The sequence below is a fragment of the Schistocerca cancellata genome, chromosome 4 (genome assembly GCF_023864275.1).
Source record: "Schistocerca cancellata isolate TAMUIC-IGC-003103 chromosome 4, iqSchCanc2.1, whole genome shotgun sequence".
NCBI lineage: Eukaryota > Metazoa > Arthropoda > Insecta > Orthoptera > Acrididae > Schistocerca > Schistocerca cancellata.
In genome coordinates this window covers 349156557-349181900 of record NC_064629.1, presented here as the reverse complement: position 1 = coordinate 349181900, position 25344 = coordinate 349156557, and the positions used below count along the sequence as shown (strand labels likewise).

General features: G+C 42.7%; 2 protein-coding genes across 3 annotated transcripts in view; one reads left to right on the top strand and one right to left on the bottom strand.

Moving 5' to 3' along the window:
- The window catches only part of LOC126184610 (constitutive coactivator of peroxisome proliferator-activated receptor gamma-like), a 521164-nt gene that overhangs the window by 220527 nt on the left and 275293 nt on the right, over positions 1 to 25344 (bottom strand). For both annotated transcript variants that reach the window (XM_049927063.1, XM_049927064.1), the window contains one exon: positions 21781 to 21852. In XM_049927063.1, the coding sequence (XP_049783020.1) occupies positions 21781 to 21852 (72 nt within the window). The remainder of the gene's footprint in view (positions 1 to 21780; positions 21853 to 25344) is intronic.
- The window catches only part of LOC126184612 (leukocyte elastase inhibitor-like), a 68173-nt gene continuing 57836 nt past the window's right edge, over positions 15008 to 25344 (top strand). The window contains exon 1 of the mRNA XM_049927067.1: positions 15008 to 15141. Within this exon, the coding sequence (XP_049783024.1) occupies positions 15123 to 15141 (19 nt within the window). The 5' untranslated portion in view covers positions 15008 to 15122. The remainder of the gene's footprint in view (positions 15142 to 25344) is intronic.

The following is a 25344-nucleotide window of genomic DNA, read 5'->3' as shown; positions in this document are numbered from 1 at the left end:
GCTATTCAGCATAGGATAAACAAAATAATGCTCTCACACTACTTTCCTTCTATGAGTAATACGGGAGACTTAAATCCATTTTGGGAATAATGAGGAGGTTTAAACACACCAAAATGCCATCATACAATATCTTAGCCCATAATCATAAGATAAGCCGACATATTTAATAAATTTGAGGGATTTTCCTGCTAAACGATTTCACACCAGCTGTCGCCCGCCCTTACATGCGAGAACCTTTCTTGTGAGTTCCACAATCAATCAGGAGAATGAAATTCGTGACCAACACTTTGCAACAGACGAAATTGTGGTCGAGTATTAGCGGTAGTAGTGATTTCCCCCTACCCAACCCCCACCGCTCCCAACCCCCCTTCTCTCTCTAACACGCATACACGCCCGCCATGTGAATCCAATGAAGGAAGACAACGAGAATTCAAGGAAAACAGATTAAAAAAAAAAACAAATCTTGTATACCGATGCTACAGAAAGTAAGTGAATTGGCGCAGCACTTGAAGGAACTACACTCTCGCACTCTCGTGGACGGTGGTTCGAGTCCCCGTCTAGTCATTCAAGATTTACAACGGTGTCGCTAAATCGCTTAAGCTTTATTACTGCATGATTCCCTCCCTCCCCCCCCCCCCTCGCCCCTGCCCACAATGTTGCTCCTTCCGACTGTGAGCTCCGTCTCAAATGACATTTCAGTCGATAGGACGTTAAATCCCAGTATTCCTTAAAATTGCTATCTAATTCGAGATGTCTTCTTTAGCGCTCTTTTCCTTCGTTTCATATGTACCGTCCTCCAGTTGCAGCGACTGTTCCGTTCCTAATGACCTCAAAATCGACCAAATATTGATCTATAACTTTAATTTACTTTGAATGAGACTGAAGTGATCACTAAACTAAAAGTTCTCATGCGATGGACGGATCACCGTCAACTCTGTCTCAGCGTCTCACTCAATGAGACACGAATGAAAGGTTTCGAATTTAACTGAAGACATTAGTGCACAGTGTGATGATCATACACTGTATATCATCATCGGCATCGCCCCTTCTCTTGTTTGCTAAAACGCTAGTAATGAACATTCCTTACAACGCTACAGATTCGCAGCGAGTACCTCCCAGACAAGAGTCACTACGTTCGACAGTGTTCTCATCTACGGATGCGGGTGATATTTACAACACAGCCAACATTTTGTGTAGTGAAATGACGATAAGTTGTTAATCAAACCATAGGGAAATGTCTTCTCCTGACAGTAGTTCATACTCAGTGTGAACCAGGACACCATCAAAAAACTTTCAGAGGTTGTATTATAGACCAAACCAAGAAAAAAATTACAGTCAACATAGGTTTTAAAATTCATACCTTAACAGCTATGAGCACTTGTTCATCATTGCTACTGTGACACACATATTTTCTCCTGTACACTCTTTTTTGAGAGTTGGTAGTACTGGACCAAAACGAGGAAAAAAGTCCAGTAAACATGGACCTCAAAGGGTATATTACTCGTCAATGCGAAGTGGTAATCTCGCCACAGTGGCAGAACCGTCGTGTTTACGCCACAGGAACACGGATGAGGAAGCAATACTAACTACACTCCTGTGTTCTTATAAGTGGAGCTCTGTCACACACCGCTTGTCTATTAGCACCTTTGCAAGCGACGCAGTTTCCGGAAGACGAAAATCTCATACCGAAATTAAAATGCGATGTTCGCTGTCGTGTTTACAGGTTAGGTTTGAATCTATTTTCCTAATCCGATCAAATGTAAGTTTTCGAGTGTCACTTGTCTAACATGAATATACACTCCTGGAAATTGAAATAAGAACACCGTGAATTCATTGTCCCAGGAAGGGGAAACTTTATTGACACATTCCTGGGGTCAGATACATCACATGATCACACTGACAGAACCACAGGCACATAGACACAGGCAACAGAGCATGCACAATGTCGGCACTAGTACAGTGTATATCCACCTTTCGCAGCAATGCAGGCTCCTATTCCCCCATGGAGACGATCGTAGAGATGCTGGATGTAGTCCTGTGGAACGGCTTGCCATGCCATTTCCACCTGGCGCCTCAGTTGGACCAGCGTTCGTGCTGGACGTGCAGACCGCGTGAGACGACGCTTCATCCAGTCCCAAACATGCTCAATGGGGGACAGATCCGGAGATCTTGCTGGCCAGGGTAGTTGACTTACACCTTCTAGAGCACGTTGGGTGGCACGGGATACATGCGGACGTGCATTGTCCTGTTGGAACAGCAAGTTCCCTTGCCGGTCTAGGAATGGTAGAACGATGGGTTCGATGACGGTTTGGATGTACCGTGCACTATTCAGTGTCCCCTCGACGATCACCAGTGGTGTACGGCCAGTGTAGGAGATCGCTCCCCACACCATGATGCCGGGTGTTGGCCCTGTGTGCCTCGGTCGTATGCAGTCCTGATTGTGGCGCTCACCTGCACGGCGCCAAACACGCATACGACCATCATTGGCACCAAGGCAGAAGCGACTCTCATCGCTGAAGACGACACGTCTCCATTCGTCCCTCCATTCACGCCTGTCGCGACACCACTGGAGGCGGGCTGCACGATGTTGGGGCGTGAGCGGAAGACGGCCTAACGGTGTGCGGGACCGTAGCCCAGCTTCATGGAGACGGTTGCGAATGGTCCTCGCCGATACCCCAGGAGCAACAGTGTCCCTAATTTGCTGGGAAGTGGCGGTGCGGTCCCCTACGGCACTGCGTAGGATCCTACGGTCTTGGCGTGCATCCGTGCGTCGCTGCGGTCCGGTCCCAGGTCGACGGGCACGCGCACCTTCCGCCGACCACTGGCGACAACATCGATGTACTGTGGAGACCTCACGCCCCACGTGTTGAGTAATTCGGCGGTACGTCCACCCGGCCTCCCGCATGCCCACTATACGCCCTCGCTCAAAGTCCGTCAACTGCACATACGGTTCACGTCCACGCTGTCGCGGCATGCTACCAGTGTTAAAGACTGCGATGGAGCTCCGTATGTAGATCTACCGTTCCGATTTAGTGAACTCTGAAGTGGGGCTGTGAGCACCTTTGTAGTTTTTTTATTTGATAGAAAGAGGAGGTCGTTCAAGAACAGACGTTTAAAAATCTTATCCAGGCGGGACAGTTTTATTACTCCCGCCAGATCATGCGCATTGTTGAAAATAAGTGCCAACTGGTCACTAGTTAAACATTATTGTAATCAAACATTTTGGACACTTGCAATGGTTAGAAATATTCTGAGCTGGTGAAGACATTGCTAAAATCAATAGCTTTGTCTCAAGTAGTGGTAAAGTGTAGCGGGTAAACGTAAGCCAGAGGTAGGTTCTGAATCCCCAGAGGTACCCTTAAGTTTTAATTTTAAATTCTCCATAAAAATGATCATTCATTATCTTTATTCAGTTAATTGTATATATATTATTTAAAATCCTTTGACACGTAGATTTAAATATCGTATCACCTTTTTCATTTGCCAATAAGCTTGTAGATTGTATCAACAAGTCTATCCCACCTCTCCCATTGTGAGTTGCCGAATGTTTCGTCACTAGCAAATGATTGCTGATGAGAGCGTTTGGCAGCAAAAGAAAGTGGATATAACAGTTTACAAGGATAATACTTACTATGGCCAATTAGTTTCGTTAATTTAGAAAATATTTGAACACTTCCGTATTTTGTTTCGTCAAAGAAAGATGAAATGTTATTCTCCTCAAATACACAAAGATAAGACTTCATGGTCCATTTATGAGTGATAGTCCGACATTTTGGTTTTTGATTCATGTGATAAGTGAATCCTTAATTAAATCCATGAAACAGTCTGCATTCACTTCAACTAACAGCGACAATACTCCTCACACACTGTCACTTTGCCCACACTTATTTAGAGTGTAATGGGGGTGAATCCGTGTTTTATGTAACTCACTGGCCGCTCTGACGCTTCATTCTTCCATAAAAACCTAATGGTGCAAGCCCTTTTTTGCACTATGTCCTCTCGTTCGCACATAAGAACACGGATATTTTGGCTTCTTTTAAAACTAAATCCCACAGACATAACAATTTTTATAAGACATCACTTAAAACTTCCGCGCTAATAGACCGTGGTCAATGTATAAAACTTTCTCCTAACGTTTCCTCTCCGACTGAGGGAGACATCTTCAGAGGTAAAGTGGCGAACTGCAACCAGAACTTGAGGAGAGACGAATATATGGGCAGTGTAGAGGACACCACATCCATCACGTGACGTCGGCTACGAGATTATCTCTGATAGTGCCAACATTCTCGATTGAAAGTAATCGATTGTCATTCTTACGTTGCAATGTTGGCATTCAAATTTCATCTAATTTAACGCCTTCCTCTTATCTGTTAAAATTATTCCGGTGTTTATAATTCTCAATAGCCTCTCTATACATACGGGCATGATAATGCGATGTTTTCGATATGACACTCGTCTCAGTGAATTTTATTTCTGGTCACCCTCTTGGTAAACATGTTCCGCTACGGCCGATTTATCCGTACGTCCCAGGCAGCAGTTCCTCTTGTGTTTAACGAGACAGGTGTTAGCACTTCTTTCTGCGGTACCAATATAAACCAGTCCACAACTACAAGGAATTTTATATACACCCGGTGTAGCCAAATGATGTCGTATATCTTTTGCCGATCTTTAAACGTTCTTTTATCTTCCTGGTGGGGCTGAAGGTAGTTTCCACACCATACTTGCTCAGCACTTCTGTCTCTAAGCTGGTCGTAGATTGTGTTCCAAAAACGAACAGCATAGAGACAGATGTTATGACGCTTTCTGCAGGACCTGACCATCATTTTGCAGGACAATACTCAGGCACATGCAGTGCAAGCTGTTACTGTTTTGTTTGACTGATGGGGCTGCTAAGTGCTATACCACCTACTGCACTCCCCTGACTTAAGTCCTCATGAGTTCAACTCGATTTCTCAACTGAAGGAAACACTTCGCGGCATTCGCTTCAGTACTGCTACATATTCGTCGGGTAATAGACCGCGTCGCTCGAACTGTCAACACAACTGCCACTGCGAAGAGTATCCTACGACTTCCTCATCGCTGGCAACGGGTTATACACAACGCTGGTGACTACTTTGAAGGTCAGTAAAACTTTGAAACACGTATCTATTTTGTACGAGCTGTAAATAAATAGTTGCCACTATTAAAGTTCCAACCCTCGTATCTCCTTGTTAGAATAATCATTGTTCTTGAATGTCGAACGTAGATGTTTAAGCCCATCTTTTAAGTTAGTCGGTTAACAAATTTTGTGCGCCCTGTCAACCAAGGTTTTAATGAGACCTCTTTTTGACTGTAGTGGTGGTCATAATCTTTAAGCAGGTAAATGTCAGTGTGCTTGGCTTTTCTGTATAGCCTACGGCCCAGCGTCCCATCCCCTCGCTTGATAACAGACACATCCAAGAAATTCAGTTGGCCCTTATTCTCCATCTTCATAGTAAACTGTATTTGAGCACTTATACTGTTGAGATGTATTAGAAAGGCATCCAATTCCGTTGCACCGTGTGTTCATACTACGAACGTATCATCGACCATCGACATAACGGTATCACCTGGCTGGTCTTTTACTAGCAGTCTGCAACGCTCGTAGTTCGAAGTTCTCAGAGTTTCCTAGTTAGCCTTGAAGTTCAGTTCTGTGTCACAAAAGTTGTGTAGTTTTCTCAAAGTTGATATTTCTTTATATTGTTCGTAATAACGTAGAAATTGCTGCATGATAATACACTTACCCATTTCGTCGATGGTATCCTTATTGTGAGCACATTGCCTCTCCTTCTTTGGCGTAGAATTCTGAATCCCACCCTCCTCGGCTTCGTGTCCCTCCTTCCGTAATTCGCTAACCATCTACTTGCTCAGCTTTAAGATTCTGGTCATACGTTTCGCCGCGTTCTCCGCCGGTAAGACAAATCCCTTTTCTTCCTCATCGTAAATATATTTAATCACGTTAACAGGAAGCCGTCGCGTCTGCCCACGAAGACATTCGCGCTCATCTTCCATGCTTGCACTTTAATCGGAGTGACACTGTACCTGGTCACGTGACCAAGCTAGTTCCTGCTTCGGTCAGGTTACCACTTCGTCTTGCCGGCTAATAAATACCTTAAGAGCTACCAGTACTTGGCCATCTTCGCTACGGTGAAACACATCTCTTCTACTAATTGCTCATAGTTCTTAAGGTACTCATTTGAGACCCCATGTTACTGGACATTTTTTCCTTGTTTTGGTCCATGCTATCACTCCTCAACATACGGAAAGCAAAGAGCTTGCAGTAAAAGAGGTGTGTTTCACAGTGTCGAAGATGAACAAATGTTCACAGCTCTTAACGCTTGCATTTAAAAAGAAAAGAAGCTATGTCCGAACAGGCCATGAAGGCCCAACGGTACCAACCGGCCACCGTATCATCCTCAGACCACAGGTGTCACTGGATGCGGATATAGACGGGGGGGGGGGGGGGGGGGGGCACACCGCTCTCCCGGCCGTATGTCAGTTTACAAGAACGGAGCCGCTGCTTCTCAATCAAGCAGCTTCTCAGTTTGCCTCACAAGGGCTGAGTGTAAACCCGCATGCCAAAAGCGCTCGGTCGTTGGCATGTATTTTACAGCCCATCTTTAACAGACATAATGGTTCAAATGGCTCTGAGCACTATGGGACTTAACTTCTGAGGTCATCAGTCCCCTAGAACTTAGAACTACTTAAACCTAACTAACCTAAGGACATCACACACATCCATACCCGCGGCAGGATTCGAACCTGCGACCGAACAGACATAATTTTCTTTTTTTGGTCCATACTACCATCTCTGAAAGTTTGTCGGTGGAATTCTGGTTCATCCTGTAGACACCTCATCTATCACTTTCAGCACATTAGTTTACAGGGAGAACCGGTTCTCTGACACAGTCGAAACTTTTCTTGATGAAAGAAGAGTGAAATTAAGGGGACATCTTTTATGTCTTAGATGCCAACACAATAATTTCCGCGGAAATGACAAAGCTTTACGTTACTTCATCAGTTCGCGCGCGCGGCGTTAAACCAAGCGAGTCGGCGGCGTAGTGGTCACGAGCACAATTTCAATTTTTTGCGCTTTGTGCTCAGATCCAATGATATGGTTTTTTTTTTTTCGCGAAAATATATGACATTAATGACATCAATATTTTTTGTGACATCGAGAATAATAAGGGGTCATTGACAAAGGTAAGAACTTCACATCTTAATAAAAATTGTCTTTATATAATCTTATGTAACTCGGGACAGGCCTCGGAAAGCCCAATGGTACCGACCGACCGCAATATCACCCTCAGCCGATAGGTGTCACTGAATGCGAATATGCAGGGGTATGTAATCAGCACACCGCTCTCCTCGCCGTCGTCAGTTCTCGTGACCGGAGCCGCTACTTCTCAATCAAGTGGCTCCTCAATTGGCTTCACAACGGCTGAGTGCACGCCACTTGCCAACAGCGCTCTGCAGACCAGACGGCAAGCCCGGCAGCGCTAACTCTGATGATCTGACGGGAACCGGTGTTACTACCGCGGCAATGCCGTTGGCAATATACATATAACCTCATTCTATTAACAGTAACTGAAGACGAAAAACATGCAAATTCTAGAATTTCAGTTTTTGTTTTGATTGTTTGCTTTTATACTTCAAGAGGACCAGTGTATTCATCAAAGTGACGTGTATCATAAAAACATCAAAGCATAAAAGTTCAGAGCACCACGAGCGACGTGCGAATACGCATGTGTCACAGTCATTTTTTATGTGAATAGCATTAGGAAAAGTGATCTCGTTAACGTTGCTAAATACCTCGCGTACTGGCGATAATTTGGCGGCAAACCAAGCATATCAAAGTATTTTATCGAAAGCTGGAGCATACAGTGGATTACGGATCCATGCGTGTGTTTTATTAATTGCGTCGCTTCTACTTGTGATTTCCGTTTGCTGTGCGATGAGAACTGGGCACCTCTGTTATGAGCGAATGTAATTCTTCGCCTGTCAGTAAAAGTATACGTCGGACGGTTGATGGTTGACGGAATTACTTTTAATGTACACGTCGACATTCCCATTTCATTGACAATCAGGCCATCGCATAAAAAGGGATAACTTTGTCCACACCACGAGTCAATAATGTACAGAAACGGCTCCATTTTTACGTAAAGTCGCAAAACTTTGTCCAAAAACTTATGATAGATTTCTTTGTTTCAGTTGGTTGGTAGCTATTTCTGTAACTCTCTCACTTTAAAACGATAACATTGTCTTACTATAAAAGTGATGCTCACATTCTGTTTAATCTGTAACTATAACGAAATCAGGATTGGACTCGGGAATTCTAGGAGGTTTTAAGTTGCAACTCTCCTGCTATTTCCAGTAATTAATCAAACGTACCCTTGTCTTTGCTGCTTATGTATTTGGTGACATGCCGCTGGCGAATTCTGTGTTTCCCCTTAAAAGAATCGCAGTATATGTTTGGAGCATTGAATTCGAAACTTTCCGACGGCAATGAGACTGCTGCAGCCATTACCCAGAGCCGCAACGTTCATGTAGTATCTAGGTGTCCATTGTTTCTAGCCTCTGTAAAACGATCGAACGCTTACGGATCGATTATTTTATATTTATCTCGAGTCGCCCCTCCGTCTGTGAGTCCTCGATCGCGATATCTGTTTTGTACTTGTGAGCTTGTGCCCTCGTACACTGCCCAGTACGGATTAATGCTTTCCGGAGAACTGTTAACAACGGTTTTTGATTGGCTCCAAGAAGTCAGGGGCAAATTTGGTCCCCGAAACCAACAAGACGTAAACCAATTAATGGAACGGCATCGTAATGTGTACGCAACTGCCACAAAAGCTGGAAAACTTGCAAAAGATACCTGTCATCAGTTTTTGGACAAAGTTTATGTGACCTTACGTATAAATGGATCCGTTTCTGTACAGTATTGACTCTTGGAATGGACAAAGCTATCCCTCATATACGACTGCCTGGTTGTCGATAAAATCGAAATATCGACGCCTTCATTAAGAGAAATTCCTCCAAAGTGTCAACACTGCGATGTACACCTTTACTGACAGATGAGGAATTTACATTCGGACATCACAGAAGTGCTCTATTCTCATCACACAACAAACTGAAATCACAAGTAGAAGCGATGTAATTAATAAAATCCACGCCCGAATCCGTAATCAATTGCAGGGTCCAGCTTTAGAGAAAATGCTTTGATATGCTTGGTTTGCCACGAAATTATCGCCGGATCGTGAGGTATTAAGCAAGGCTGCTCTTTCTAATAATATTTGCACAAAAAATGACTGTGGCACGTGCGCTTTCCAGCTTTGATCGTGGTGGCCTGAATTTTGATGTTTTGAATGTTTTTATGATATATATCATCCTGATGAGCCCACTGGTCCTCCTGAAATATAGAAGTAAAAAATCAGAGCAAAAATTGAAATACCAGAATTTATATGTTTTTCATTTTCAATTACTATCAGTCATACAGGGCTAAATAAGAATTGTGACGATGCTCGTAATATGTCTTTAATAAGATTTGAAATGTTTGTTTCTTTTGTCAATAATCCCATCGTATTTCTCGATGCCACAAAAACTATTGTTGTTATTGACGTCACATACTTACACAACAAAAGAAAAAAAACAACATACACGGAGAACAAAACTTGGAAACTGTGCTTTTAGCCTCTACGTCATCAACCCGCTTGATTTAATTCAGCTCGAACTGATGAAGTAGCATCAAAACTGCGTGATTTCCTCGGAAACTATTTCATGTTGGCACCTAAGACAAAATATGTGTCCCTCTATTTTCACCAAGTGTAGCTCCGACTGTGCCAGAGAGCTACCTATGGCGCGTTTCCCTTGTTAGTCTAAAAACGACATGGCAGTTAAAAACGCTAAATGTTTATGTTTCAATGCCAGTACGCCATTAACGCCCTCTCTATTATTGGGGGCTAGTTTGCAAAAATCTTTATTTCTGACAAGATAAGTAACTGTTGTAGTTTCCCGAAGGTGATAACTTCTTATGAAGATCTTATTTCACCATGCCTCACTTAAGCGGCTGGTGCAACTTCTGTGTAAAAGCATGGAAGGGAGATTAAGCGTATAACGTCCCGTCGACAATGAGGACACCAGAGACGGGCCACAGGCTCTGATCGAGAAAAAATACTGACCATGTCCCCTTTCAAGTACTGGCGCTTTAGCGTATTAGGGAAATCTAAATCTGGCCGTCCTCCCAAATGTGAGGCCAGAATATTACTACTGGGTCACCTCGCTCCGTGTTACTAGATTAATATTAATGAAATGTTCTCGGCCTTCCAGCCGCGTCAGATGGTCAATATCCCACGTACTTTCCACAGAGCTCTCCTCGGACATTGTCAAGTGGTAAATGACTAGCCAATAACCGAGGAGAGCTCGGTCGAAACCTCGTGGAATTTTAGCCACGTGACACGGCTGGGAGCCCGAGAAGATTTTATTAATTCATAACGCCGCAAGACCATGCATTCACATATTAATATGGTTCAAATGGCGCTGAGCACTGTGCGACTTAACTTCTGAGATCATCAGTCGCCTAGAAAAAAAAAAAAAAATGGTTCAAATGGTTCTGAGCACTATGGGACTTAACATCTGAGGTCATCAGTCCCCTAGAACTTAGAACTACTTAAGCCTAACTAACCTAAGGACATCACACACATCCATGGCCGAGGCAGGATTCGAACCTGCGACCGTAGCGGTCGCTCGGTTCCAGACTGTAGCGCCTAGAACCGCACGGCCACTCCGGCCGGCAGTCGCCTAGAACTTGGAACTAATTAAACCTAACTAACCTAAGGACATCACACACATCCATGCCCGAGGCAGGATTCGAACCTGCGACCGTAGCGGACACATTAATATTACTTGGCAACATTGTCAGCATGTGTATGAAATAATCGTTTCCATTACTGCGGCCATAAGCCTCCTTCCACCCATTGCTGCACAGAGGTAAGCTCAACAGACAAAATGTTCGGCACCCCTTTAAAAGATGAGACTGGTCGCTTTGGAACATTGTAGATGGCGCAGCACTGTACCAGGTGGCCATGTGGTTACCATTTGTTAGTGTCAACGTAAGATTGTACAGCCAACCAGTTACAAATAACTGTTTGATACACTGACTTACGTTTCGACACCTACTACGGGTATCTTCATTAGAATGAAAAATTTGAGAAAGCGTAAAATTACATTGCAAGAGACCAATGGTCAGAATTAAGAGCAGATATGCTCAAATCAAAAAATAAAACACGTTCCAGCCTTTGGCACATGTGCCTAGCTAGGACCAACATCAGATTGTTGAGTCTGATGTTGTTCCTAGTTAGGCACACGTGCCAAAGGATGGAACGTGTTTTATTTTCTAACCTGAGTATATCGGCTCTTAATTCTCACCATTGCTTTCTCGCAATGTAATTTTACGGTTTCTCAAAACTTCATTATGGTTAAGCCATTCGTAGTAGGTGTCAAAATCTAGGTCAATGTACCTAACAGTTATTTGCAACAGGTTGGCTGTATAATCCTATGTTGAAACTAATATACGGTTGCTAAGAAACAGCCATGTTTCACATTTGTTGATGTATCAATATGGACTGTCCAACACATCTACAAGGAATGTGTAGACGTGTAGTGTGGTGTGACATCTCTCGATTTTGTCTCAATTCATATTATGCAAGGTGTGGAGTAGACCGACGGCGCAATGAGGTGTTTTAACCCGCAGAGAGTAGAGCGTGTAGTACAGGTCAGAGGTCGCTCTGTTATGTTTTTCGTACCATGACAGGAGCCTACTCATTCAGGTTATCGTGATCTCAGTGAAGAAGTGTTCAAATGGTTCAAATGGCTCTGAGCACTATGGTACTTAACATCTGTGGTCATCATTCCCCTAGAACTTAGAACTACTTAAACCTAACTAACCTAAGGACATCACACACATCCATGCCCGAGGCAGGATTCGAACCTGCGACCGTAGCGGTCACGCGGATCCAGACTGAAGTGCCTAAAACCGCACGGCCACACCGGCCGGCGAAGAAGTGTTACACTTGGTTCTACATCTTCATGACGATCGCACTGTGTACACTCGTGCCTCCCGAGATGGCAACAGCCGTGTTCATGCACACGTCCTTGGTTAGACCAACATTAGAGCACGAAATCGCAACTCGATTGGCCCACTAAATCAGTGGATATTAATCTCATAGAAAAAGTCTGAGCCCGTTTGAAACAGCGTATGAAATGCAGCAATCAACATCTCCGCAATTTGGTAGCGCTCTGAGACCTAATCGTGGATGATTGGCCTCGGGTCGGAGTGGCATACATAAACAAACTGACGGGCACAAACTTACTCACCGGATTGAGGCCATTATGAAGGCAAGAAGCAGTTACACGAAATTAGCGTCATGTTTCCTGGGTGTTAACTATCGCAAGTCCGTCGAAAAGGCTCATAGACATACCCGACTACAATCTCAACACATCCTGTAACATCTCTTTTCACTAACACGAAAACTTCAACACTTCACACAAAACTTACCCTTAATATTGTGCTTTGGAACAGGGGAGAATAGAAAAATTCAAAGAACGCTTGCCAAACCAGTTATTTAGCAAATAATCACATGCCAGTTTCATCATAGCTCATTGTCCAATTGGATACCAACAAATGTATGTGCTATTGCATTTATCGCACAGCTCTGTACCTAATTACAGGAACTTGGAAATTATTAAGCAGCCTTGAATTTTATGTTTCTTCCAAAATTTAGAGGTAAATTATCAAACACATAACATGTCAGCTTCAGTTGCAAATAGAAACCAGTCTTTACGTAGGTTTCAGCCAAAATAATTTGGCCTTCTTCAGAAGCTACTGTCACTAAACTGTTGCATGCCAAAGTTTGGCATGCAATAGTTTAGTGTCAGTAACTTCTGAAGAAGGCCAAATTTTGGCTGAAACCTAGGTAAAGGTTGGTTTCTATTTGCAACTGAGGCTGACTTGTTATATGTTTAATTATCACAGTTGCTGACGGGACTTCACGATGTTAAAAATTCTTAGGTAAATTATTCGTTGTGAACGATTTCTAAAACTGATTCCGTACTGTGTTCGCTGCTTTATATACATACATATAACTTAAGCTTATTTATTTAAATCTGAGGGGCAACATACTGACTTTCTCAAACTCTGATATTATTTTACTTGCACCTCTTAGAGTAATCTCTCATTGCCGATTCTTTGGACAAGTGTATGCAGGTAAGGAGCACGTCCTTTATGGTATACAGCGATAATCCTTCCAGCATCGTTTTACTACGTAAAGCGGCTTTGTAAAATAGGAGGAAACGGTACTGGACACCTTTCACATTTCAATAGATAAATAATCTCATTTTCGGTATAGTAGTCTGTATGTAAAGTGAAATTAGAAGTCGGTAGAAAACAAATTTTTAAAAGACATTTACGGTGTTCGCGGATTTTTGGTTGTTTGCTGCTGTTGGTAACGGTTCGCGTGACAAATTATGGTAAGCGAACATGAGAAACCATATTTGAGATGTGCGTAGCCAATCACATAGCTCGTCCGTAATTTCCTATCCTTCGTCAATGAAATTAACGGGTATTTTATTTCATTCACAGCAATTTAAGCTGTACCCAACTGTATACTATTATCTAATTGTCTGCGATCAACAATAACGAATTGTCAACTGTAACACGGAATGTTAGAGAGGGATACAGTAAATGCACTTTAGCCAACAAAATGGTGTAAAGAGGCTAAAAGCCTACGAAAGCAACCCTCTGAAGTACTTCTGTAGTTTCCCGTCAAATAACACAAAGCTAGTGTATCAGTGTCTAATATAATTTTTTTACGAAATTCTCATAGATTACTTATGCCTTTTCACAGGTCTGCCAGGAGCTATTTTCTGCTGCTGCCCTGTGTGTGTGTGAATTTCTACGGGACCAAACTACTGAGGTCATCTGTCCCTACACTTACACACTAATTTAACTTATACTAAGAGCAATATACACACCCATGCCCGAGGTAGGACTCAACCTCCGGCGAGCTGCTACCCTATGAAAATGCCATGAATATTAGTGGGCGTTATTATAGTTCTCCTTTGACTACACACCTACAAAACAGCTTCTCCGTACGGTAATCACTACGACCTAGCACTTGAAACCCGTGTGTTTCGGGTGTGTAAATTTTCACACTTCTTTGTTCAAGTTGGACCTACACTGTTAAAAGTCGAAATAAAAGCATCCTAGATCACCGGTTCAATTTACAATTTCAGGTGATATTCTGAAAAAGAGTTTGCATACGAAGGAAGCAGCAGTTCCCTTGTCGCTTTCAGATGTAAGCCATGGTTTGGGAGATACTGTGCAATTAGTAACAGTATGTACGCCGCATCTGTGTGTGAGTACTCTTAACATCTTAACGCTAACCGCACAGCTTCTTCCAGATGGGGAATGATTTCACAATTTTGAATGTTAATTAACAAAGCAAATGCACGCGTGAAAAACGTTGAGACAAACAGCCTACTCGTACGCCAATTGAATCTTTAGTGCACATTTATGGAAGTTCTTAAAATGTAGGGCCACAACAGCGTAGTTTTTTTGCAAATGTTAGAAATGGCTCTGACAAATGGCTGGGTCAGTATTCGTCTAGGAACGTGTCTCCAAGTGTTTCACGTTTACCAGAAACCGAACTTAAAAATGACTCTCTGGGTCAACATAACTACTTATGGCAATAGAATGAGACGAAGTCTATTGACGATGCGTCCTTTTTCACGAAAACGAATGACAAATGAGGCAACGGATGACACATAACGGTAACGTGTTTTTTCTTAGTGTGCAAGCGTGAATGGCAAATAGCAGTGGACCGGAGTGAATGTGGCACGTCACCAAAGCCGTATTTCGCGAGCAGCCGCAGCCGCAGCCTTGGAAGAGCCTCTGCACTTGCTGCTAGCAGTAGTACAGTAACTGGCTGAACGGGTCAGCCGACTGTTCCCCCTTCCTCCACTGGTGACGTCACGAGTAGGGGAAGTGGGGTTTCTCCACTTCTGGCGGCATCTGCAAGCAGTCGGCTGCCGAGGAGTGACAAACACCCATCATGATCGGCGCAGCCACAGGTGAGGCGATTGCGCTATGCATTGCTATGCCAGCCACACACATTCTCACAATCGTGCCGCTATTGCTGCGAACTTACATTTGTAGCCCGATAAGTGCTTGAGGGTATTAGTTTTGATAAAGAAGTTGCTCCTTCGGAACAGTTAGCAGGGCAAGTGGTACACTTGATGAAAGCAGTTGATTAGGAAACTAATTCCTGGGTACAGTATTCCGTATGTAAAAATAAAATTAAACAAAAAGGGGGTACGATGTGCAGCTCGTTCATTAATTGACGTATTTGCTTTCGAAGTAATACAGTTAATTTTCGTGAAGTGCGTAAACGAAAAATAACTATGAAGCCAGATGTATCTCACGCATTCATTATATAGATATTATTCTGAAATCAAACGCTGATAACTCGGAGAGTTGCCCCATGTCTGAGCTTTATATAGTAGTTAGGCTTTCGTTAACAGGCAATGATGTATATTTTGTATAAATACCTCATAAATGAGCACTTCGATGAAGGGAAATGTAGAGACTGGTCCCTTGATCGAACTGTCAGTGTTTCCAGTCCTTCGGTAAAACTGTTTCGCATGATGATAAACCACGAAATACATCAAAATTACTGTTTAAGTACGCTTGGATGCAAAAGTTAACTAATTACCTCAAGAACTGTGTTAAATTATTAAAATTGTAAATTATGTACCATTGTCAAACGCTGTGTGGAAATCATGCCGTTTCTTCAAAAGCTATTTATGAATTGATGTATCACATCAGTGCAGTGCAAATTACAACCACGTCAACCGCAATTAGCTGTTTTATGGGAAAAACTGCGAGCTCTCAGTACAAATGGTATCTTAATTGCTTTTAAATGTGAATGGTGGAAAAATTTCCTGCAGATAAAGGTAGTTGTTCGTTCAAAGGTTGCTGATGAGTTTATTCACGTGAAAAAAAATATTTAGGGCCTACTATCGTATATTTCTTCAACTGTCAGTTTGGGAGGACATGTGTAATGTTCTAGCATTAATTCAAGTTGCCGATGCGCTGATATTACAAATATCTAATAACAAATGCAAGGAAAAACAAAAGCACTAATCATACATCACGAATGTTAATTTCTTGCTCCATTTAAAACTTTTATAAATTATAGTCCTGTAGAAAGGTTGTTAAATCATTAAGGCAAGATATCTGCATTCATTGACGACGAAATTCATATTTTTTTTGTATTCCACGTAAAACTAAAGCTTTCGGAATGCCGTACAATTCTATGTTCAGGCTTGACGATACAGTTAACCTCATCAGTCAGAGTTTACGGTACTCGTGAAGCCTTGCACTTCGAAATAAGTCACAACAGGAACGTCCAATAACTTCTTGTCAAAGCAGGTGGTAGGGTTACGGTACTAAGTTTGCTGCAGTGGACACATTGAGAAACGCAGCTATAGTGAATAACTGTACTACACCACACATCCAGCAGTATTTGGTAACGCACACTTGCGTACTCGGTCTGGTAGATTAAATATTAGCAAGCTATCACAAAACTTAAATCTGTAATACTAGCATATGAGCTTTACAAGCTAACACATTCCGCCAAGAGTTGTATGTTTCCTGATTAACACCTCTTGTAACATACTCAGAAGTGATCCTCGTGATCATTATCGCGCGTGCAAAACATTTCAACTTTTTCGTGCACGGAGGCTCTAGTCATAAGTTAGATGTTAACAAATCCCAAGAATGGAAAGGTAAATTTGGTACCTAGCCCAGGAAAGTAAGGAGGTTCCCTTAATGAGATGGACCCGAATGTAGGCAAATACGTCACAACATAACGAAGCTAGAGACATGCTAATTTTGCTCGTCTATTGCAATCGTACTCAAACAAAATACTCTATGGTTACGATACCAATGTTCTTAATTGCACTGGATTTAGGTGTAGTGTATCAGCATATACGTGAATTTCATGCTAAACATGGTGTGAATGTTACTAAGACAAGTCAGTTTGCTTTCACAGCTTGTTACTTTAAATTGCTTTCTGGTATTCGACACGACCTGACCACTGCCCGGCTGAATACACGAGAGCATAAAGTTAAGACTACAAACAAAATTTTGCACAAATTGCTTACAATAAAATTCGATTAGCGCGCGGTTTTTCGCCCATCCAGGAGTCTGTATTCCTTAGTTTGACTAAATCGCTTGTGATGAATACCGGAGTAATCCCTTCAGAAAGAATAAGCAATTTCCTTCCCCATTCGTCTACGTCAAGCGATCTGTACTCAACCTGAGCTTAAGCTCTGTGTCTGATGAACTCGAGATCGACAAGAGGTTAAACTTTCTTTACATTATAACCGAAAATATGTAAATGATCGCTGGCATCGCAGAATGCAGCGTTCCATTTCTAAGCAAAGTGGGTTAGAATTTAACATCCACGTCGCCGTATAGGTCATTAGACATAATGCACTTGTCGGACTAGAAAATGTTAGGGGAAGAAGCATCCCGTGAACTTGAAGCAACGGACCTTACATTCACTACGGCAAATCCAACGGCGTCTTGGGGATTTAAAACCATCCCACCATACTGGAGTTTCACTCCGAGGTTTTCAACTTCGGCAAAGAGAGAAGCTACAGAAGTGCTAAGAATAAAATTCTTTGGTTCTCATATCAAAATCCATATAAAATTTGTCATCCCTTAACAACTTTTAATAATAAGTGTCTTCACAAGACTATTATAGTATTTGTTGTAGCTGTTTCGAGTATGACGTAAAAAATTGGCAAAACTATTTCTGAAGTTCTCATGTAGGACCAGAAGAAAATATGTACTACACTGAGATTAACATGCGTCTCCCATCTAACATAAGAAAATTAATGGAAGTGGCGTAGTAGAAGGCAAGACTAAAATTAGTCCACAATGTTTCCTGTCACGTACAGTCGCTGCATAGTGAGAAAGTACTAAAAATTAAATATGCAAAAAATTTTGTTCGTCGCTGTAAAGTCGACCTTAACCCAAAAGATGGTTACTACACATTGTATTGGAAGTGGTATGCGCTTGACTTCCTTCGACTATTCGAACTGACTGACTTGGATAGTTACAGGGGAACTGAGAATAACAGTGAAATTTGCATTTTCAACATTAACAAATCAGACGAAAGATGCGATAAGTGATTAAAAAAATCACGGGACCGAAAGGGAATAGAGCTGTAGATCTTGTAGTCTAGCACTTACCTAGTGAGTCACACTTACAACGGATAACGTAGGATAAAGGATTCTTATCGAACAAGGATATGTCATTGACTGCACGCAACTACTGAGTCATACTTCACGAAGACTTCTAGAGCATTATTTACGGACAACAGTTTTCTAATCCTGCATAACGTGATCAAATACGCTTTGACCAGAACAAATTTGTTGGCAATTCGATGTGTCCAGAATAAGGTAAATGCCGGCAGTTACTTACCTGACCAAACTGAAACAGTGGAAGCTTACACCTAGTGTCTGTAGGAAATTTACGAATAATACGCGAAATAATTGGTAACTTGGAATCGGAAATTTTATAGTCCCATACGAAACTGATGAAAATTGAGCCACAGGTAGTGAATATATAATCGCCCAAAATTGGTTGGATAGCAACGTAGGTATTCCTTCGTATAATTTACAAACTGCGCAATCAGCAGATGGAAATATTCTTCACATAAGCAGAGAATTACAGGCTGGTATTCAAAACTACAGGAAAACTACCTTAAGGGTAGTGGTTTTTTGAAGCGTAGATAAACAGCAACAATAGTAATCAAAGTCCAAACCGAACAAAATGCAATCTGCGATCACATTCAAGGCAAAAAGCTACTGGGTGCTGAAGTGCTGCTTGCTTTTTTTCGCGGGTCAGGACAAGCCTTCCGTAAGCAGGATGGAGTACCAGGTCGTTTGTGGACTCGGGTTTGTCTACAGCAGATCGCTTCACAGTGACCATGCGCTCAGACGCAGTTGCTGTGAGTGCACCGGGAAAGTAAATACTACAGAAAGGTTAAGCTTTCGGATTTCGACTATTGTTGAAATGTGGTGTAGCTTGATGGGCGTGTAACATCAAGAACTGCAAATTTATTAAAACTGCTTTGAAAACATAGATGCACTAGTCAAAAAAAAAAAAAAAAAAACACGGAGAAATAAATGGTGATAAAATTCAGAGGCAGAAGATAGATAGTGATCTGAAGAGGAAAGTTAGAGTATACACTATGCGATCAAAAGTATCCGGACACTCCCAAAACATACGTTTTTCATATTAGGTGCATTGTGCTGCCACCTACTGACAGGTACTACATATCAGCGACCTCAGTAGTCATTAGACACCATGATAGAGCAGAATGGGGCGCTCCACGGGACACGCGGACTTCGAACGCGGTCAGGTGATGTCACTAGACATACGTCTGTACGCGAGATTTCCACACCACTAAACATCCCTAGGTCCACTATTTCCGATGTAATAGTGAAGTGAAAACGTGAGGGGACACGTAAGGCATACAGGCTGACCCCGTCTGTTGACTGACAGAGGCCGCCGACAGTTGGAGAGAGTCGTAATGTGTAACGACCAGACATCTATCCAGACCATCACACAGGAATTCCAAACTGCATCAGGATCCAGTGCAAGTACTATGACAGTTAGGCGGGAGGTAAGAAAACTTCGATTTCATGGTATAGCGGCTGTTCATAAGCCACACATCACGCCGGTAAATGCCAAACGACGCCTCGCTTGGTGTAAGGAGCGTAAACATTGGACGATGTCCGCCCCCGTTAGCTGAGTGGTCAGCGGGACGGAATGCCACCCCAAGGCGCCCGGGTTCGACTTCCGGCTGGGGCCGGGGATTTTCTCCGCTCAGGGACTGGGTATTATCATTTCATCCCCTTCTCCGACGCTCAAGTCGCCCAATGTGGCGTCGAATGCAATAAGTACTTGCTCTCGGCGGCCGAACTTCCCCGTATGGGGGACTCCCGGCCCACAATGCCGTATGCTCATTTCCATTTTTTTCCCACTGGACGATTGAACAGTGGAAAAATGTTGTGTGGAGTGACGAATCACGGTACACAATGTGGCGATCCGATGGCATGGTGTAGGTATGGCGGATGCCTGGTGAGCGTCACATGCGTGGTGTTACTGTGTGGTGGTGTTTTTCATGGAGGGGGGCTTGCACCCCTTGTTTTGCATGGCACTATCACAACACTGGCCTACATTGATGTTTTCAGCACCTTCTTGCTTCCCACTGTTGAAGAGCAATTCGGGGATGACGATTGCATTTTTCAACACTACCGAGCACCTGTTCATTATGCACAGCCTGTGGCGGAGTGGTTGCACGACAATAACAGTCCTGTAATGGACTGGCCTGCACAGAGTCCTGAACTGAATCCTATCGAACACCTTTGGGATGTTTTGGAATGCCAACTTCGCGCCAGGCCTCACCGACCGACATCGATACCTCTCCCCAGTGCAACACTCCATGAAGAATTGGCTGCCATTACCCAATAAACCTTCCAGCACCTGATTGAACGTATGCCTGCGAGAGTGGAAGCTGTCATTAAGGCTAAGGGTGGGCCAACAACATATTGAATTCCAGCATTACCGATAGAGGGCGCCATGAACCTGTAGGTAATTTTCAGCCAGGTGTCCGGATACTTTTGATCAGTATATCAGTAATAACCTGAAATAACACGGAAGAAGTAACGATTAAAGATAGACAGCTCTGGAAAATCCAGCTAGGGAAAATTCTACTGAAATTACCTGCAAGTATTCAGGAGGTTCATGTTGCGTTGAATACATTCTGAAAACTACAGTTGGGTGGATTTGTTGTTGCATAACGATACGAAAACATCTTATCAGCACGTCTTCAACAGTTGTTCATAAATGTGATAATCTGAAATTATCTCCGTCAACAATGTTTTCAGATTTTGGAGAAAGCATAATGAAAGCTGGAAGTGAACTGTGGACTAGTGGAAGAATCCAACGTTGTCAATTTCATTTAACACAGAGCTGGTGGTGAAACATACAAATGTTGGAACTTGCATATGACTGCTATTCTAGAAATGAAATCGGAAAGTTTGTCTTGTGTATTCTATTTGCCATTGCAGGATCCTAATATGGTTGATAGCTGTTTTGTTGAAGACTTAATAACAGCGATATCCGTGTGTGATAAGCTACAAACGTTCTGCGACTACTTAGTGGATATTTACACATACAAAACCGCACTCCCACATCCATTAATGTGGGCAGAGCTATGCTGCATTAGACACAAACCACCAATTCTAGCGAAAATTTCCACGGCTAGTAAAATAGTCCGTTCTACTCCTGCAGTGCAGATAATTTCTTGAGGTACGGTACTGAAGTAAATTCAGCTCGACACCAATATTGCAATCAATTCCTCAAAAAACAAGAAATCTTATCCAGATTTAAAAAACGGGAAGCAACAGTATGCTAACTTGAAAATGGAAACATTACAAGAATGCAATATGAGAAATGTTTCCTATGAAGTAAAGCCTGAGGCAGTTCGCCTCGTGGTGCATCCTGGGTAACGATAAACGAAGCGGTACAAAAATCACGGATTCATATTTAAACAATAGCAGGATAAGCAGTGGTTTTTCCTTACTACTTAAGACAGAAAATGTTTGCGTCGGTTAGAAGTATGTTATTACCTGAGCTGTAGGGTAATTTTGTGGTCCTTCTCTGACAGTCGAAGGATTGCCTCCAGCGCTCCAGACGATATCCTGAAAATAAAGAACGGTTGGTTTTAGTAAGCTTAGGGTTAACAGACGTCTCATTTTTGGACTAACAACGGTCCAGAATGATTTTTAGGAAAACTGGGGAGATGTATAGCTAAAAAAAAATACTGCTTCAACTCGAAAGTGCGGAAATACAACTGAACTCTCACAATTGCAAACACTAAAGAATTTAATCTTTCTTCCAACAATATGATTTTTTCTAGCCTTTCCTCGTCAGCGCCGCGCTGAGCTCGTTACTAATTCAGAGCAACTGAAATAACTGGTGTGGCCACTACAGTGAAGTACCAGCTACAAGACAGCCAGTTAAAGTATTACGTATGCAACAATGCAAGATACCTCGGCTTCTAATAATTTGGAATTACAATGATCATTTTAAACTGCTCTCTTCTCAGTTTGTTTTTAGTTTTTGTTAAGTGAATTAGTGTTAATGTTTAATCGAAACCATGCCAAAACGCAAATGTGCGTTTACCGACGAGTTCCAGAAACGGTTTCCTGACTTCGGGCTGGGAAGAATCAACTTAAAGACAGTGTGTCCCATCTATCCACCTGGTACATCCAATTGCTAGTAAAGGTAAGGTTTATTATCGTGCGGCTGTTTGTCCGTAAATATAAAATTGACATCGGAAATTCATCTGTAGTACTTTTGTTATAATGAATAACTTACAATACGTGCATAATTATTTTGCAGGAGGTTAGATCTAGCTCACCAAAACACTGGTAAACACAATACGCTTGTTTGTACTGCTTCATCTTCGTCAAAAGTTGACTTTTTTGCACAGTAGGATTCCAGACTGGCCCAGGCAGCTGGAAGCACCCCATTTTTCATACGGTCAAACGTCATCAGAGTTTTAAATCAATGGACTACACAGGAAAGCTGGAGAACGTGTTAATCAAAGACACAAATACATCTGTCATGGACACACTAAAACAGAAGCAATTATTAATACTGCAGTGTCACTTCACTCTATTGTCTGTTGACCTTTTAGAGGTATTTCATGTTTCGGTATTGCAACAGGTGGCAATAACCATGGTCCTGTGAAATTATTTCCAATTCTAATGCAATACTATGAAGTTAAATCTGGAGTAATTCCAACAAAGGTGACAGAACTTAAAAAGACTTCAAATGAAAATTCTCAAACGACTGCATCTTACGTATGCGATACTCTTACAAATAGACACTGATAACAGATTTTGCTTTTTACCAGGGACAATACCAATACTAATTTTTTGTGAAATTAGTACACTACTGGTCATTAAAATTGCTACACCAAGAAGAAATGCAGATGATAAACGGGTATTCATTGGACAAATATATTATACTAGAACTGACATGTGATTACATTCTCACGCAATTTTGGTGCATAGATCCTGAGAAATCAGTACCCAGAACAACCACCTCTGGCCGTAATAACGGCCTTGATACGCCTGGCCATTGAGTCAAACAGAGCTTGGATGGCGTGTACAGGTACAGCCGCCCATGCAGCTTCAACACGATACCACAATTCATCAAGAGTAGTGACTGGCGTATTGTGACGAGCCAATTGCCCGGCCACCGTTGACCAGACGTTTTCAATTGGTGAGATATCTGGAGAATGTGCTGGCCAGAAACAAACATTTTCTGTATCCAGAGACGCCCGTACAGGACCTGCAACATGCGGTCGTGCATTATCCTGCTGAAATGTAGGGTTTCGCAGGGATCGAATGAAAGGGTAGAGCCACGGGTCGTAACACATCTGAAATGTAACGTCCACTGTTCAAAGTGCCGTCAGTGCGAACAAGAGGTGACAGACGTGTAACCAATGGCACCCCATACCATCACGCCTGGTGATACGCCAGTATGGCGATGACGAATACACGCTTCCAATGTGCGTTCACCACGATGTCGCCAAAAACGGATGCGACCATCATGATGCTGTAAACAGAACCTGGATTCATCCGAAAAATGACGTTTTGCCATTCGTGCACCCAGGTTCGTCGTTGAGTACACCATTGGAGGCGCTCCTGTCCATGATGTACCGCCAAGGGTAACCGCAGCCATGGTCTCCGAGCTGATAGTCCATGCTGCTGCAAACGTCGTCGAACTGTTCGTGCAGATGGTTGTTGCCTTGCAAACGTCCCCAACTGTTGACTCACGGATTGAGACGTGGCTGCACGATCCGTTACAGCCATGCAGATAGATACCTGTCATCTAGACTGCTAGTGATTAGAGGCCGTTGGGATCCAGCACGGCGTTCCGTATTACCCTCCTGAACCCACCGATTCCATATTCTGCTAAGTCATTGGATCTCGACCAACGCGAGCAGCAATGTCGCGATACGATAAACCGCAATCGCGATATGCTACAATCCGACCTTTATCAAAGTCGGAAACGTGATGGAACGCATTCCTCCTCCTCACACGAGGCATCACAACGTTTCACCAGGCAACGCCGGTCAACTGCTGTTTGTGTATGAGAAATCGGTTGGAATCTTTCCTCATGTCAGCACGTTGTTGGTGTCGCCACCGGCGCCAACCTTGTGTGAATGTTCTGCATACCGCAGCATCTTCTTCCTGTCGGTTAAATTTCGCGTCTGTAGCACGTAATCTTCGTGGTGTAGCAATTTTAATGGCCAGTAGTGTAGTATTCGAAGAATTGGTAACAGATCGGGAAATGTTCTCGCTCACCTGAAAACAGTTCAAATGATAGATTAGTAGTATAAGATTGCTCTCCTTACGTTTCACGTAACAGTATTCAAAATGGTATTGCTGCTGGGATGACGTCAGGGGCTGACATCCGAAGTATTAAAATGTTTAATTCTGTTTGCACAGTGCGCACTGAAAGCCTGACTTCTGTGAATACGTAGATGTGCAATCTAGGCAATTGAGTCGTTCTATGATTAGTTGGCGGTCTCCTTTCCCTTGTTACAAGACTAACCTAAACGTATCTTGCGCAGAAATCATATTTCATTCCTCAGGATGCAATATGTTTTGACTGACATGTTTTTTTTTTACATGACCTTAGTGAAGCAAGATTAGTTTGTTCATTCTCTTCTGTCATTCTTCCGCCATAATATTTTACCCCTGAAAAAAAGAAATTCACTTGTAGGAATGACATATTTTCGTGTGTGGTTTTGTGTGTGTGTGTGTGTGTGTGTGTGTGTGTGTGTGTGTGTGTGTGTGTGGGTGGTTTTGTGTGTGTGTGTGTGTGTGTGTGTGTGTGTGTGTGGTTTTGTGTGTGTGTGTGTGTGTGTGTGTGTGTGTGTGTGTGTTTGTGTGTGTGTGTTTGTGTGTGTGTGTTTGTGTGTGTGGTTTTGTGTGTGTGTGGTTTTGTGTGTGTGTGGTTTTGTGTGTGTGTGGTTTTGTGTGTGTGTGGTTTTGTGTGTGTGTGGTTTTGTGTGTGTGGTTTTGTGTGTGTGGTTTTGTGTGTGTGGTTTTGTGTGTGTGGTTTTGTGTGTGTGGTTTTGTGTGTGTGGTTTTGTGTGTGTGGTTTTGTGTGTG